At 43.2% G+C, this 14,889-nt stretch overlaps 1 protein-coding gene across 16 annotated transcripts in view; it reads left to right on the plus strand.

Moving 5' to 3' along the window:
- The window catches only part of LOC124002853 (neuron navigator 1-like), a 163,662-nt gene that overhangs the window by 107,882 nt on the left and 40,891 nt on the right, over positions 1 to 14,889 (plus strand). For all 16 annotated transcript variants that reach the window (XM_046310603.1, XM_046310593.1, XM_046310597.1 and 13 more), the window contains one exon: positions 4,275 to 4,416. In XM_046310603.1, coding sequence (XP_046166559.1) covers positions 4,275 to 4,416 — 142 coding nt within the window. The remainder of the gene's footprint in view (positions 1 to 4,274; positions 4,417 to 14,889) is intronic.

The following is a 14,889-nucleotide window of genomic DNA, read 5'->3' on the forward strand; positions in this document are numbered from 1 at the left end:
CCACCCCATGGGGTAAAAATGATCATAAGAACGGTGAGCAAAAATCCCAGAATCACATGGGGGGAACTAGTGAATGACCTGCAGAGAGCTGGGACCAAAGTAACAAAGCCTACCATCAGTAACACACTACGCCGCCAGGGACTCAAATCCTGCAGTGCCAGACGTGTCCCCCTGCTTAAGCCAGTACATGTCCAGGCCATTCTGAAGTTTGCTAGAGAGCACTTGGATGATCCAGAAGAAGATTGGGAGAATGTCATATGGTCAGATGAAACCAAAATATAACTTTTTGGTAAAAACTCAACTCGTCGTGTTTGGAGGACAAAGAGTGCTGAGTTGCATCCAAAGAACACCATACCTACTGTGAAGCATGGGGGTGGAAACATCATGCTTTGGGGCTGTTTTTCTGCAAAGGGACCAGGACGACTGATCCGTATAAAGGAAAGAATGAATGGGGCCATGTATCGTGAGATTTTGAGTGAAAACCTCCTTCCATCAGCAAGGGCATTGAAGAAGAAACGTGGCTGGGTCTTTCAGCATGACAATGATCCCAAACACACCGCCCAGGCAATGCAGGAGTGGCTTCGTAAGAAGCATTTTAAGGTCCTGGAGTGGCCTAGTCAGTCTCCAGATCTCAACCCCATAGAAAATCTTTGGAGGGAGTTGAAAGTCCGTGTTGCCCATCAACAGCCCCAAAACATCACTGCTCTAGAGGAGATCTGCATGGAGGAATGGGCCAAAATACCAGCAACAGTGTGTGAAAACCTTGTGAAGACTTACAGAAAACGTTTGACCTCTGTCATTGCCAACTAAGGGTATATAACAAAGTATTGAGATCAACTTTTGTTATTGACCAAATACTTATTTTCCACCATAATTTGCAAATAAATTAATTAAAAATCCTACAATGTGATTTTCTGGATTTTTTTTCTCATTTTGTCTGTCATAGTTGAAGTGAACCTATGATGAAAAGTACAGGCCTCTCTCATCTTTTTAACTGGGAGAACTTGCACAATTGGTGACTGACTAAATACTTTTTTTGCCCCACTGTATGTGTGTGGAGGAAGTCCTATGTTGTTTTATTAGGTGTGATGCCTGGGTGCTTATCCAAATGGACAACTTATTAGCTTTGCAGGAATGACATCAAAGTCTTATGGTAGTGTTGATCTTTCTCTGTATGAGAATGCTAGTGTTTTGTTTATGTAGTCACAGCTATATGAATATGGTTGACATAAATCATTATAGCGCAAAATGTCACACATTTTTCTGCATGATTGTTGATGTTTTCAATTTATTATGATTGATTGAATCAAGTGAAATCATTGTTAGATTTAGTATCCCTACATTATGCAGAAAGTTGTGTTTTAGCAGTCAGATCATCTAGTAGTCTAGTCATGAACATCCAGTGCATTACACAATGACAAGCTTTTGGTAACCAAGAAGAGTCCTCTTGTTGCACACAGCTGGTCCCAGTTTGTGCCCCGCTAGGGAGGAGGGGAGAATGTAGATCATATTGTCCCCCCCCCCCCCTCCCTCCCTCCTTCACCCACCACACGACCCCTCCCTCAATCTTTCAAACCAAAACATTTTCTCAACAACAGAATTCAAATACTAGCACTAACGCATGAATCAGCCGGTAAGCTTGGAGCAGTGCCACGGACAACAAAAAGCTCATTTCCACCCCAATGTATGAAGTATGTACAGCAAGTGGTTATGTTCCCTCCCACCCATCCTTGTCTGAGTTTTAACTCTGTAACGTAACCTCCAAAGTAGACACATGTTGCAATATCAACAGACTACAGGCTATACAGTGTTGCAGACCCTCCCAGTCTCTCCTGGATTTGCCACCCCCTTGGGGAGATACTGGACACGCCAGGGTCATTCCTTTGTAACAAACCACTGGCCATAAACTACTGCATAAGGTGTGACTTTTCAAATATAAAAGTCTGGGGTGAGTACCTGTGGATCTCTTTTAATCAGTTCAATAATGCCAGAACACTGAATGACTTGCCTTAAAGAACAGGCTCTCCCTCAAACTGTGATCTTTATCAAGTAACAAACATGCTGGTTTAACCAGTGTGTATGAGGATAATATTTTCAAATCACAATGTAGAAGATGGAACCTTTCCTTGGACATCAACTCATCACACATTTAGGCCAAGTTGTAGTATTACTGTGAGCTGAGATCCATGCTGTTCAGCCTGGTCCCGTGATGAATCCTTGCTGGTCTGTGGTTGTTCCAAGACGGCTGTTTATAGCATTGCTGCTTAGAGTGGTGACAAATGCGGCTCACCTCAGTCCTCTGTACAAAGTTTATAGACCAAGAAGTACATTTCAACCATTGCACATCACAAAACTCTGCATAACATTCAATATATAAACACCCAATCTTGCCATCTTCAATATCTATTTTCTGCAAGCCAGCTAGACATAAAGCTAACAGATCAGACGGATGCAATATTCCTACTATTTTTGAAAGGATATTAAAAGGATATTTAGAGGTTTGGAAAGGATATTAACTCATAATTGCCACTCATTTCTGTGGGCTATCTTTAATGAGATGGTTGTGTATGACAACCACCTATGGAGAGCACTGCAGTGCAGCAACGCAGATCAGGCTTAGAACTCTTAGCTACACAACCGCCAATTAAAACATCACTCAACACCCTGTCTCTGTGTTGGCCAACAGTTCTGTGTGTCTGTTCTATATGTCTACCTGATGAAGGATGGGAAGGAAATAAAACCCCTAGTTTATAAACTTCTTTTTAGATTCATGTATCCACTTAAGGTGATTGGTGCTTCTGAGAAATGCAAGATTAATTTAAGGGACTTTATACAATTTTGTGACCGACACCAACATATGCTTTTTGTACTGTACATTTATGGTAGTAGTTCCCTTCAGTGTGCAAAATTATATACTGAAGTGTTCCAGTGACTGGTAGATTCTAAGTTTTACCCAATGCCCTTTTTTGGGAGGACTAATTTCTCCGTAGACATGTGATTAAGTCCAATTGCCTCCTCTGCTTCAGACTTTCTACAGGCCGTTTTTTTCTACCAGTGTATTCTACATATGCAATTCCATGTTCCATCACCCTGCTAATTGCAGAGTAGGAACCCACAAAGAGCCATTTCAACTCAGCCGGGGCAGGAAAGCACAGACAGAGAACAGAAGTCAGGAATGACTCAGGTTTCTAAGGGTCTTATTACAGTATCTACCTTTTGCTATCTGACACATTTGTGAGAGAACATAACAGTTACATACATCTAAGAGGTACTTAACATTACAGCACTCTTGAGATGTTTCTATTGAAACAATAAAGGCATACAAAGCTCGCTTTAGAACCCGGGTCTCCATTTAAAAAGTCTGTTTTGTCCTGTTCTGAGCCTTACATGACAATAATCGTTTCGACTACATCCTCCACCCCTTCTCACATTCAGTTACATTCAATGACCTGTATTTTCAGTGTGAAATTCAATGACCTGTATTTTCAGAATGTGAAATTCAAATTCACTCATATTCAGATTTATTCAGGGATCCATTTGGTCCAAGTATTAGTTGCTGTCTTGTGAGCGAGCAACAGATTTTTGGGTTACAGTACCACACTGTAACTGCTCATCTGTGTCCACCTCCCTCCCTCCCTCCCTCCTCTCACGTATGGGCCTCTCCAGCATCATCTGTCCCAGGACAGGCCAGGCCAGGTCAGGCAGGCGGGTGGCGGGATGACAGCCCAGACCCACAGGCAGCTGTCACTGGGATTTCCACTTCTTCTCTAACTCCCCTGTTCTATCGCTCCTTGGAGCGCGCCATCCCTGAGCTACTTGTCAACCCACTGCCTCCCTTGGCCTCGCCCAGTCAACTTGATTTAACATAAACGTCCCGTGCTGAGGAAACTTCAGTCAAAGTGCCACTCATGGAGCTGTAGTTTGACACTGAGAGGATGAAGAGTTCCTAGTTGTGTTAGAATCAAAGCAGCTGTGTGGTGTAACCTAGGCATCCCTCTCTGATCGAACAGCTTGTAGCTGGCCGTTACCATGGTATCCCTTCAGGAGGACAGATGGACAGTCAAAGCTGTTGCCAATTTAGACCTACCTTTGTCTTATCCTTTAATAACCTCCTCTTTAACTACGAGGTATTGGGTTAAATGTGGAAGACTGGCTAGGTATCCCCCTTTCCTTTACTGTTAGATAGCTTTATAACTGTTAATACACAGTAACTATATATTCCCTTCTAAACAGTATCATGCTTTATTATAACCTTTGACCCCTTCTCTTTTCAGCTGGGAAGAGAGCAGCTCCATCAGCAGTGGGCTCAGTGATGGCTCTGTAGACAACCTCAGCTCCGAGGAGTTCAACGCCAGCTCCTCCCTCAACTCTCTGCCCACCACACCCCTCGGATCCAGACGCAATTCCTCTGTCATGGTGAGTGAAGGGTACATTCAACCACAACAGCCTTAGCGATGTTCCACTGCCTGCACACACACACATATCTTATTGGAGAAGCTGTAAGCAGATACCCTGTGATGGCAGAGCAGTATACCTGGTATTTGACAGGACCTGAAAGCATATTCCAGCAGATAAAAGGAACATCTTTATCAGTGTGAGTTATGGAAGAACACCATTTATCCTCTATAAGCTTAGGTCAGTATTTCATGACTGACAGTGAATCTATTTCCCTGTCTACCTGCTTTGTTTGACAAACTACTGTATGCACATGCACACACACACTGTCTCACTGCTGTAACTGTGAACAGATGAGAGCAGTCTACCTTGTGAGGGCAGTGTATGACTCTTGCTAAGTTATTTATATAAGATTACAATTACCTAAGTTCTTGGTCCTCATAGTTCAGGTTTGTATTTCATGATTTACATTGCACCCATTGCCTGTCTCTTTGTCCCCCTGCCTGCCTGTCTCCCTGCCTGCCTGTCTCCCTGCCTGCCTGCCTGCCTGTCTCCCTGCCTGCCTGTCTCCCTGCCTGCCTGTGGGTATGATTCACCCTCTGCAGAAGCGTGTCAAATCTGTCATTTGGGTCCCAAAGAAACAGTTCACACAGCCAACACCACAATGTCAATCAATCAGACATGGATGAGGATGATGACGTCATCAATCAGACATGGATAAAGATGATGACGTCATCAATCAGACATGGATAAAGATGATGACGTCATCAATCAGACATGGATAAAGATGATGACGTCATCAATCAGACATGGATAAAGATGATGATGTCATTGTGCAGCACTTGTTTTCCCCATTATCCAGTCACTGGAAATCAATGTGATATTTTACATTTCATTTACCGTAATTGCTGGACTATTAAGCGCACCTGAATATAAACCGCACCCACTGAATTATTAAAAAATATGTATTTTGTACATAAATAAGCCGCACATGTCTATAAGCCGCAGGTGCCTACCGGTACATTGAAACAAATGAACTTTACACAGCCTTTAAACGAAACATGGCTTGTAACAAAAATAAATAGGCTTTAACGAAACACGGCTTGTAACAAAAATTAAAACAGTAGTCTACCAAGAAAGTCATTGGTCACTATCTTCCTCCTCCTGTGCACTGAAACCACTGAAGTCATCTCCTTCGGTGTCGGAGTTGAATAGCCTCAGAATTGCTTCACCCGATGTTGGATCGTTTTCATTGTCGCTCTCGTCACTTTCATCCGGAGGCAAATACCCCTCTGAGCTCATGCTGCCCCTTCAACACGCAGCAGTCCAGCCTTTCGAAACCTGTTAATGATAGTGGATTTTTTGACAATGCTCCACGCTGTCAGGACCCACTGGCAGACTTGACCATAAGATGCTCTTCGCCTGCGGCCCGTTTTAGTGAAGGATTTGTCCCCACTTGTCATCCAAGCCTCCCACTGAACTAGGAGCGCCACCTTAAATGCACGATTTACACTGATGTCGAGTGGCTGCAAATACTTTGGGCCATCTGCTTTTCTTTCCTCTGAAAGCTTTTGTTGTCTTTATGCACTGAGTCAGTTCCTCACGCTGCTGTTTCCAACGTCTTATCATCGACTCATTAAGGCAACAGCCAGATTTATCGCCTTCAATTTGAAAGCTGCATCATATGCATTTCTCTGTGTCTTTGCCATGATGAGGGTGACAAAATTACTACCGTAATCAGAACGATGGTAAATTTGAGCGCACTCGATTTACGTCACATTATGCGACGGTGCTCAGTTTTTTGGCGACATGAATCTTGTGAAAGCGGGAAAAATCCACAAATTAGCCGCGTCATTGTATAAACCCCGAGGTTCAAAGTGTGGGAATAAAGTAGCGGTTTATAGTCCAGAAATTACGGTAACACTGCAAAATCATTCATCCAATTTAGTCTGTGGACATCTACATTGGATTGAAAGTCAATTTGGTTGAAAGGTGATACTTTAGTAGGTGATCTCTCAGGTGGAAAAACTGTCACTGATATCGCTTCATACGGCTCTTCTGATAGCCCTTTAGTGACCCCTTTGCTTATCCTTACAACACAAATGATCACGTCAACTTTCAGGAATCAATTATGTTTTGAGAATTCAGATGTTCTTCTGTGTCAGTGTGGCGTGGTAAGTACAGTGGTTCTCTTTATTTTAAATTTGTATTTTATTTCACCTTTATTTAACCAGGTAGGCTAGTTGAGAACAAGTTCTCATTTAAAACTGCGACCTGGCCAAGATAAAGCGTAGCAATTCCACACATACAACAACAGAGTTACACATGGAATAAACAAACATACAGTCAATAACACAAAAGGGAAAAAATAGTCTTTATACAGTGTGTGCAAGGGAGGTAAGGCAATAAATAGAACATAGTGCCGAAATAATGACAATTTAGCAATTAAACACTGGAGTCATAGATGTGCAGAAAATGAATGTGCGAGTAGAGATACTGGGGTTTATCTAGCATGTCCTGTGTTGCATATAATCGGGATGATTTAACAAATGCGCATTTGTGAAAAAAACACAATCGTTGCATGACTGTAACTCACCATGAAAACACAAATGCATTTCTTAAAATCAATACACAGAAGTATATATTTTTTTAAACCTGCATATTTAGATAAAATAAATCCAGGTTAGCAGGCAATATTAACCAGGTGAAATTGTGTCACTTCTCTTGCGTTCTTTGCACGCAGAGTCAGGGTAAATGCAACAGTTTGGGCAGCCTGGCTCATTGCGAACTAATTTTGCCAGCATGTTACTTAATTATGACATAACATTGAAGGTTGAACAATGTAACAGGCATATTTAGACTTAGTGGTGCCACCCATTAGATAAAATACAGAACTGTTCCGTATTTCACTGAAATAATAAACATTTTGTTTTTGAAATTATAGTTTCCGGATTCGACCATATTAATGACCAAAGTCTCGTATTTCTTTGTGTTATTATGTTATAATTAAGTCTATGATTTGATATTTGATAGAGCAGTCTGACTCAGCGATGGTAGGCAGCAGCAGGCTCGTAAGCATTCATTCAAACAGCACTTTCGTGCATTTTGCCAGCAGCTCTTCGCAAGCACAGCGCTGTTTATGATTTCAAGCCTATCAGCCTAATGGCTGGTGTAACCGATGTGAAATGGCTAGCTAGTTAGCGGGGTGTGCGCTAATAGCGTTTCAAATGTCACTCGCTCTGAGACTTGGGAGTAGTTATTCCCCTTGCTCTGCAAGGGCCGCGGCTTTTGTGGAGCGATGGGTAACGCTGGTTCGAGTGTGGCTGTTGTTGATGTGTTGCTGGTTCGAGCCCATATTGTAACGGCGTTCTACGTTTGTCAAAAGAGAGTCGGACCGAAATGCAGCATGGTGGTTACTCATGTCTTTAATGAAGAGATCGCGATACATGAAATAACTTATACAAAAACAACAAACGGAACGTGAAACCTAATACAGCCTATCTGGTGAACACTACACAGAGACAGGAACAATCACCCACGAAATACAAAGCGAAACCCAGGCTACCTAAATACGGTTCCCAATCAGAGACAACGAGAATCACCTGACTCTGATTGAGAACCGCCTCAGGCAGCCAACCTATGCTACACCCCTACTCAGCCGCAATCCCAATACCTACAAAACCCCCAATACGAAACACAACATCAACCCATGTCACACCCTGGCCTAACCAAATACAGTGCATTGCGAAAGTATTTGGCCCCCTTGAATTTTGTGACCTTTTGCCACATTTCAGGCTTCAAACATAAAGATATAAAACTGTATTTTTTTGTTTAGAATCAACAACAAATGGGACACAATCATGAAGTGGTACGACATTTATTGGATATTTCAAACTTTTTAACAAAACAAAAACTGAAAAATTGGGCGTGCAAAATTATTCAGCCCCTTTACTTTGAGTGCAGCAAACTCTCTCCAGAAGTTCAGTGAGGATCTCTGAATGATCCAATGTTGAAACGACTAATGATGATAAATACAATCCACCTGTGTGTAATCAAGTCTCCGTATAAATGCACCTGCACTGTGATAGTCTCAGAGGTCCGTTAAGAACAAGGAACACACCAGGCAGGTCCGAGATACTGTTGTGAAGAAGTTTAAAGCCGGATTTGGATACAAAAAGATTTCCCAGGCTTTAAACATCCCAAGGAGCACTGTGCAAGCGATAATATTGAAATGGAAGGAGTATCAGACCACTGCAAATCTACCAAGACCTTGCCGTCCCTCTAAACTTTCAGCTCATACAAGGAGAATACTGATCAGAGATGCAGCCAAGAGGCCCATGATCACTCTGGATGAACTGCAGAGATCTACAGCTGAGGTGGGAGACCCTGTCCATAGGACAACAATCAGTCGTATATTGCACAAATCTGGCCTTTATGGAAGAGTGGCAAGAAGAAAGCCATTTCTTAAAGATATCCATAAAAAGTGTCATTTAAAGTTTACCACAAGCCACCTGGGAGACACACCAAACATGTGGAAGAAGGTGCTTTGGTCAGATGAAACCAAAATTGAACTTTTTGGCAACAATGCAAAATGTTATATTTGGTGTAAAAGCAACACCCTGAACACACCATACCCACTGTCAAACATGGTGGTGGCAGCATCATGGTTTGGGCCTGCTTTTCTTCAGCAGGGACAGGGAAGATGGTTAAAATTGATGGGAAGATGGATGGAGCCAAATACAGGACCATTCTGGAAGAAAACCTGATGGAGTCTGCAAAAGACCTGAGACTGGGACGGAGATTTGTCTTCCAACAAGACAATGATCCAAAACATAAAGCAAAATCTACAATGGAATGGTTCAAAAATAAACATATCCAGGTGTTAGAATGGCCAAGTCAAAGTCCAGACCTGAATCCAATCGAGAATCTGTGGAAAGAACTGAAAACTGCTGTTCACAAATACTCTCCATCCAACCTCACTGAGCTCGAGCTGTTTTGCAAGGAGGAATGGGAAAACATTTGTCTCTCGATGTGCAAAACTGATAGAGACATACCCCAAGCGACTTACAGCTGTAATCGCAGCAAAAGGTGGCGCTACAAAGTATTAACTTAAGGGGGCTGAATAATTTTGCACATCCAATTTTTCATTTTTTGATTTGTTAAAAAAGTTTGAAATATCCAATAAATGTCGTTCCACTTCATGATTGTGTCCCACTTGTTGTTGATTCTTCACAGAAAAATACAGTTTTATATCTTTATGTTTGAAGCCTGAAATGTGGCAAAAGGTCGCAAACTTCAAGGGGGCCGAATACTTTCGCAAGGCACTGTATATAACGAAAACACAAAACACAATGACCAAGGCGTGACACAGATAGGGGTGAAGAGAGGGACGGAAGCAATACTGTTACAATACTGAAGTGCCTATAAGAACATCCAATAGTCAAAGGTACTGTATATGAAATACAAATGGTATAGAGAGAAATAGTCCTACAAATACTATATTAACTACAACCTAAAATCTTTTACATTGGAATATAAGTCTCATGTTTACAGGAACCACCAACTTTCATATGTTCTCATGTTCTGAGCAAGGAACTCAAACGTTAGCTTTTCTACATGGCACATATTGTACTTTTACTTCTCCAACACTTTGTTTTTGCATTATTTAAACCAAATTGAACATGTTTCATTATTTATTTGAGGCTAAATTGATTTTTATTGATTTATTATATTAAGTTAAAATAAGTGTTTGTTCAGTATTGTTGTAATTGTCATTATTACAAATAAATAAATAAAACAATTGGCCGATTAATGGGTATCGGCATTTTTTGGTACTCCAATAATCGGTATCGGTATCGGCGTTGAAAAATCATAATCGGTCGACCTCTAGTTGGAGGCCACGGAAGGAGAGTTATATGGCATTGAAGCTTCTCTGGAGGTTAATTAAACACAGTGTCCAACAAAGGGCCAGAAGTATACATTTACATTACATTTAAGTCATGGTATCGTCTGCGTAGAGGTGGATCAGAGAATCCCCAGAAGCAAGAGCTACATCATTGAAGTTTACAGAGAAAAAAGTCGGACCGAGAATTGAACCCTGTGGCAGAGACAGCCAGAGGTCTGAACAACAGGCCTCCGATTTGACACACTGAACTCTGTTTGAGAAGTAGTGGTTGAACCAGGTGAGGCAGTCATTCGAGAAACCAAGCCTGTTTAGTCTGCCGATAAGAATATGGTGATTGACAGAGTCGAAAGCCTTGGCCAGGTCTATGAATACAACTGCACTGTATTGTCTCTTATTGATGGAGGTTATGATACCGTTCAGGACCTTGAGCGTGGCTGAGGTGCACCCATGACCAGCTTGGAAACCAGATTGCGATTATCTTGGAAACCAATTATCTTGGATTTATCGGTGGTGACAGTGTATCCTAGCCTCAGTGTAGTGGGTAGCTGGGAGGAGGTGCTTTTATTCTCCATGGACTTCTTTATTCTCCCAGAACTTTTGTGAGTTTGTGCTGCAGGATGCAAACTTCTGTTTGTAAAAGCTAACCTTCGCATTCCTAACTGCCTGTGTATATTAGTTCCTATTGGTTGCATATCGCGGGGGCAATTCAATGCTAATGCAGTACGCCACAGGATGTTTTTGTGCTGGTCAATCAAATCAAATCAAATGTATTTATATAGCCCTTCGTACATCAGCTGATATCTCAAAGTGCTGTACAGAAACCCAGTCCTAAAACCGCAAGCAATGCAGGTGTAGAAGCATGGTGGCTAGCAAAGGCCAAAACCTATGATGAAACCTAGAGAAGAACCAGGCTATGAGGGGTGGCCAGGCCTCTTCTGGCTGTGCCAGGTGGAGATTATGTTCATAAATGACCAGCATGGTCAAATAATAATAATCACAGTAGTTGTCGAGGGTCCAGCAAGTCAGCACCTCAGGAGTAAATGTCAGTTGGCTTTCCATAGCCGATCATTAAGAGTATCTCTACCACTCCTGCTGTCTCTAGAGAGTTGAAAACAGCAGGTCTGGGACAAGTAGCACGTCCGGTGAAGAGGTCATGGTTCCATAGCCGAAGGCAGAACAGTTGAATGGCAGTCAAGGCTGGAGTGAACCAAGGGCTATATCTGTTCCTGGATCAATTTTTTGGGAAACGTGCATGCTTATTTAAGATTGTGAGCAATACACTTTTAAAGAATAACCAGGCATCTTCTACTGATGGAATGAGGTCATTAGGGGTGGTCATTTGACCGCAGACTCATTACGGACACAAGCAATGAGGCAGTGATCGCTGAGATCCTGGTTGAAGACAGCAGAGGTGTATTTGGAGGGCCGGTTAGTTAGGATGATATCTATGAGGGTGTCTGTGTTTACGGATTTGTGTTTGTACCTGGTAGGTTCATTGATCATTTGTGTGAGATTGAGGGCATTAAGCTTAGATTGTAGGAAGGCCGGGGTGTTAAGCATGTCCCAGTTTAGGTCACCTAACAGCACAAGCTCTGAAGATAGATGGGGGGCAATCAATTCACATATGGTGTATGTGGCACAGCTGGGGGCAGAATGTGGTCTACAGCAGGGGGCAATGGAGAGAGACTTGTTTCTGGAAAGGTGGGTTTTTAAAAGTAGAAGCTCAAATTGTTTGGGCACAGACCTGGATAGTAAGACTTAACTCTGTAGGCTATCTCTGCAGTAGATTGTAACTCCGCACCCTGTGGCAGTTCTATCTCGTCGGAAAATGTTATAGTTAGGGATGGAAATTTCAGGGTTTTTGGTGGCCTTTCCTAAGCCAGGATTCAGACACGGCTAGGACATCCGGGTTGGCAGAGTGTGCTAAAGCAGTGAATAAAACAAACTTAGGGAGTAGGCTTCTAATGTTAACATGCATGAAACCAAGGCTTTTACTGTTACAAATGTCAACAAATGAGAGCGCTTGGGGAATGGGAGTGGAGCTAGGCACTGCAGGGCCTGGCTTAACCTCTACATCACCAGAGGAGCAGAGGGGGAGTAGGATAAGGGTACGGCTAAAGGATATAAAAACTGGTCATCTAGGTCGTTCGGAACAGAGAGTAAAAGGAGCAGGTTTCTGGGCACGGTAGAATAGATTCAAGGCATAATGCACAGACAAAGGATGTGAATACAGTGGAGGTAAACCCTGGCATTGATTGACGATGAGAAAGGTTTTGTCTCTAAAGACATCAATTAAACCAGGTGAGGTCACCACATGTGTGGGAGGTGGGACAAGAGGGTTAGCTGAGGCATATTGAGCAGGGCTGGAGGCTCCACTGTGAAATAAGACAATAATCACTAACCAAAACAGCAATGAACAAGGCATATTGACATTGGGGAGAGGCAGGTCTTTGTCCACAGGTGAAAAATGCTTTGCAGGCATCTTGTCACTCCTGGTGTTACTGTGGCAACACTGCTTCTTCCTGCTGTCCTTGTCCTCATCCCAGAGAGAAGAGAGTGATGAATCATGGGGATTAGTATAGCTGACTGAGTCATCTGTGACTATATCACATTAAGTAGGTGTGCTGCCAAGGTCTACTGTGCCCAATTTTTTATCCTCGCAGCCCCCCAATTCACAACAGGATAACCCATTAGAATATGGTATGGTGCTCTCAAAGCAGCGACATAGTACCTACAATCAATTGGTCATATTTCGGCATAATAGCCAAGTACAGTATTTCCGTCTTATCACTTGGTATAATGTTGTAGCTACTTGGTCACATACATATGGTTAGCAGATGTTAATGCGAGTGTAGCGAAATGCTTGTGCTTCTAGTTCCGTCTGTGCAGTAATATCACAAATACCTTATACACACAAGTGTAAAGGAATGAATAAGAATATGTACATATAAATATATGGATGAGTGATGGCCGTGCAGCATAGGCAAGATGCAGTAGATGATACAGAGTACAGTATATACATATGAGATAAGTAATGTAGGGTATGTAAACATTATAAAGTTCCATTGTTAAAATTGACTAGTGAGGGCCCGGGTGGCGCAGTGGTTAAGGGCGCTGTACTGCAGCGCCAGCTGTACCACCAGAGACTCTGGGTTTGCACCCAGGCTCTGTCCTAACAGGGCCGCAACCGGGAGGTCCGTGGGGCGATGCACAATTGGCCTAGCGTTGCCCGGGTTAGGGATGGCTTGGCCAGTAGGGATATCCTTGTCTCATTGTGCACCAGCGACTCCTGTGGTGGGAAGGGCGCAGTGCGTGCTAACCAAGGTTGCCAGGTGCAATGTGTTTCCTCTGACACATTGGTGCAGCTGGCTTTCCAGGGTTGGATGCGCGCTGTGTTAAGAAGCAGTGCGGCTTGGTTGGGTTGTGTATCGGAGGATGCGTGACTTTCAACCTTCGTCTCTCCTGTACGGGAGTTGTAGCGATGAGACAAGATAGTAGCTACGAAAACAATTGTATAACGTGAAATTGGGGAGAAAAAAGGGGTAAAAAAATACAAAAATAAGATTTGAGTATGTTGGCAGCAGCCACTCAATGTTAGTGATGGCTGTTTAACAGTCTGATGGCCTTGACATAGAAGCTGTATTTCAGTCTCCCGGTCCCCGCTTTGATGCACCTGTACTGACCTCGTCTTCTGGATGACAGTGGGGTGGCTCAGGTGGTTGTTGTCCTTGATGAGCTTTTTGACCTTCCTGTGACATCGGGTGGTGTAGGTGTCCTGGAGAGCAGGTAGTTTGCCCCCAGCAATGTGTTGTGCTGACCTCACTACCCTCTGGAGATCCTTATGGTTGTTGGCGGAGCAGTTGCCGTACCAGGCGGTGATACAGCCAACAGGATGCTCTCAATTGTGCATCTGTAAAAGTGTGTTTTCGGTGACAAGCCACATTATTTCAGCCTCCTGAGGTTGCTCCTTTTTCACCATGCTGTGGGTGGACCATTTCAGTTTGTCTGTGATGTGTACGCCGAGGAACTTAAAACTTTACACCTTCTCCACTACTGTCCCGTGGATGTGGATAGGGTGTTGTTTCCTGAAGTCCACAATTTACATTTACATTTAAGTCATTTAGCAGACGCTATCATCTCTTTTGTTTTGTTGACGTTGAGTGTGAGGTTATTTTCCTGACACCACAGTCCGAGGGCCCTCACCTCCTCCCTGTAGGTTGTTTCATCATTGTTGGTAATCAAGCCTACCACTGTAGTGTCGTCTGCAAACTTGATGATTGAGTTGGAGGCGTGCATGGCCACGCGGTCATGGGTGAACAGGGAGTACAGGAGAGGGCTGAGAACGCACCCTTGTGGGGCCCCAGTCTTGAGGATTAGCGGGGTGGAGATGTTGTTTCCTACCCTCTCCACCTGGGGGCGGTCCTTCAGAAAGTCCAGGACCCAGTTGCACAGGGTGTGGTCGAGACCCAGGATCTTGAGCTTAATGACGAATTTTGAGGGTACTATGGTGTTAAATGCTGAGCTGTAATTGATGAACAGCATTCTTACATAGGCATTCCTCTTGTCCAGATGGGTTAGGACAATGTGCA

This window comes from Oncorhynchus gorbuscha, linkage group LG18 (assembly GCF_021184085.1).
Source record: "Oncorhynchus gorbuscha isolate QuinsamMale2020 ecotype Even-year linkage group LG18, OgorEven_v1.0, whole genome shotgun sequence".
Taxonomy (NCBI): Eukaryota; Metazoa; Chordata; class Actinopteri; order Salmoniformes; family Salmonidae; genus Oncorhynchus; species Oncorhynchus gorbuscha.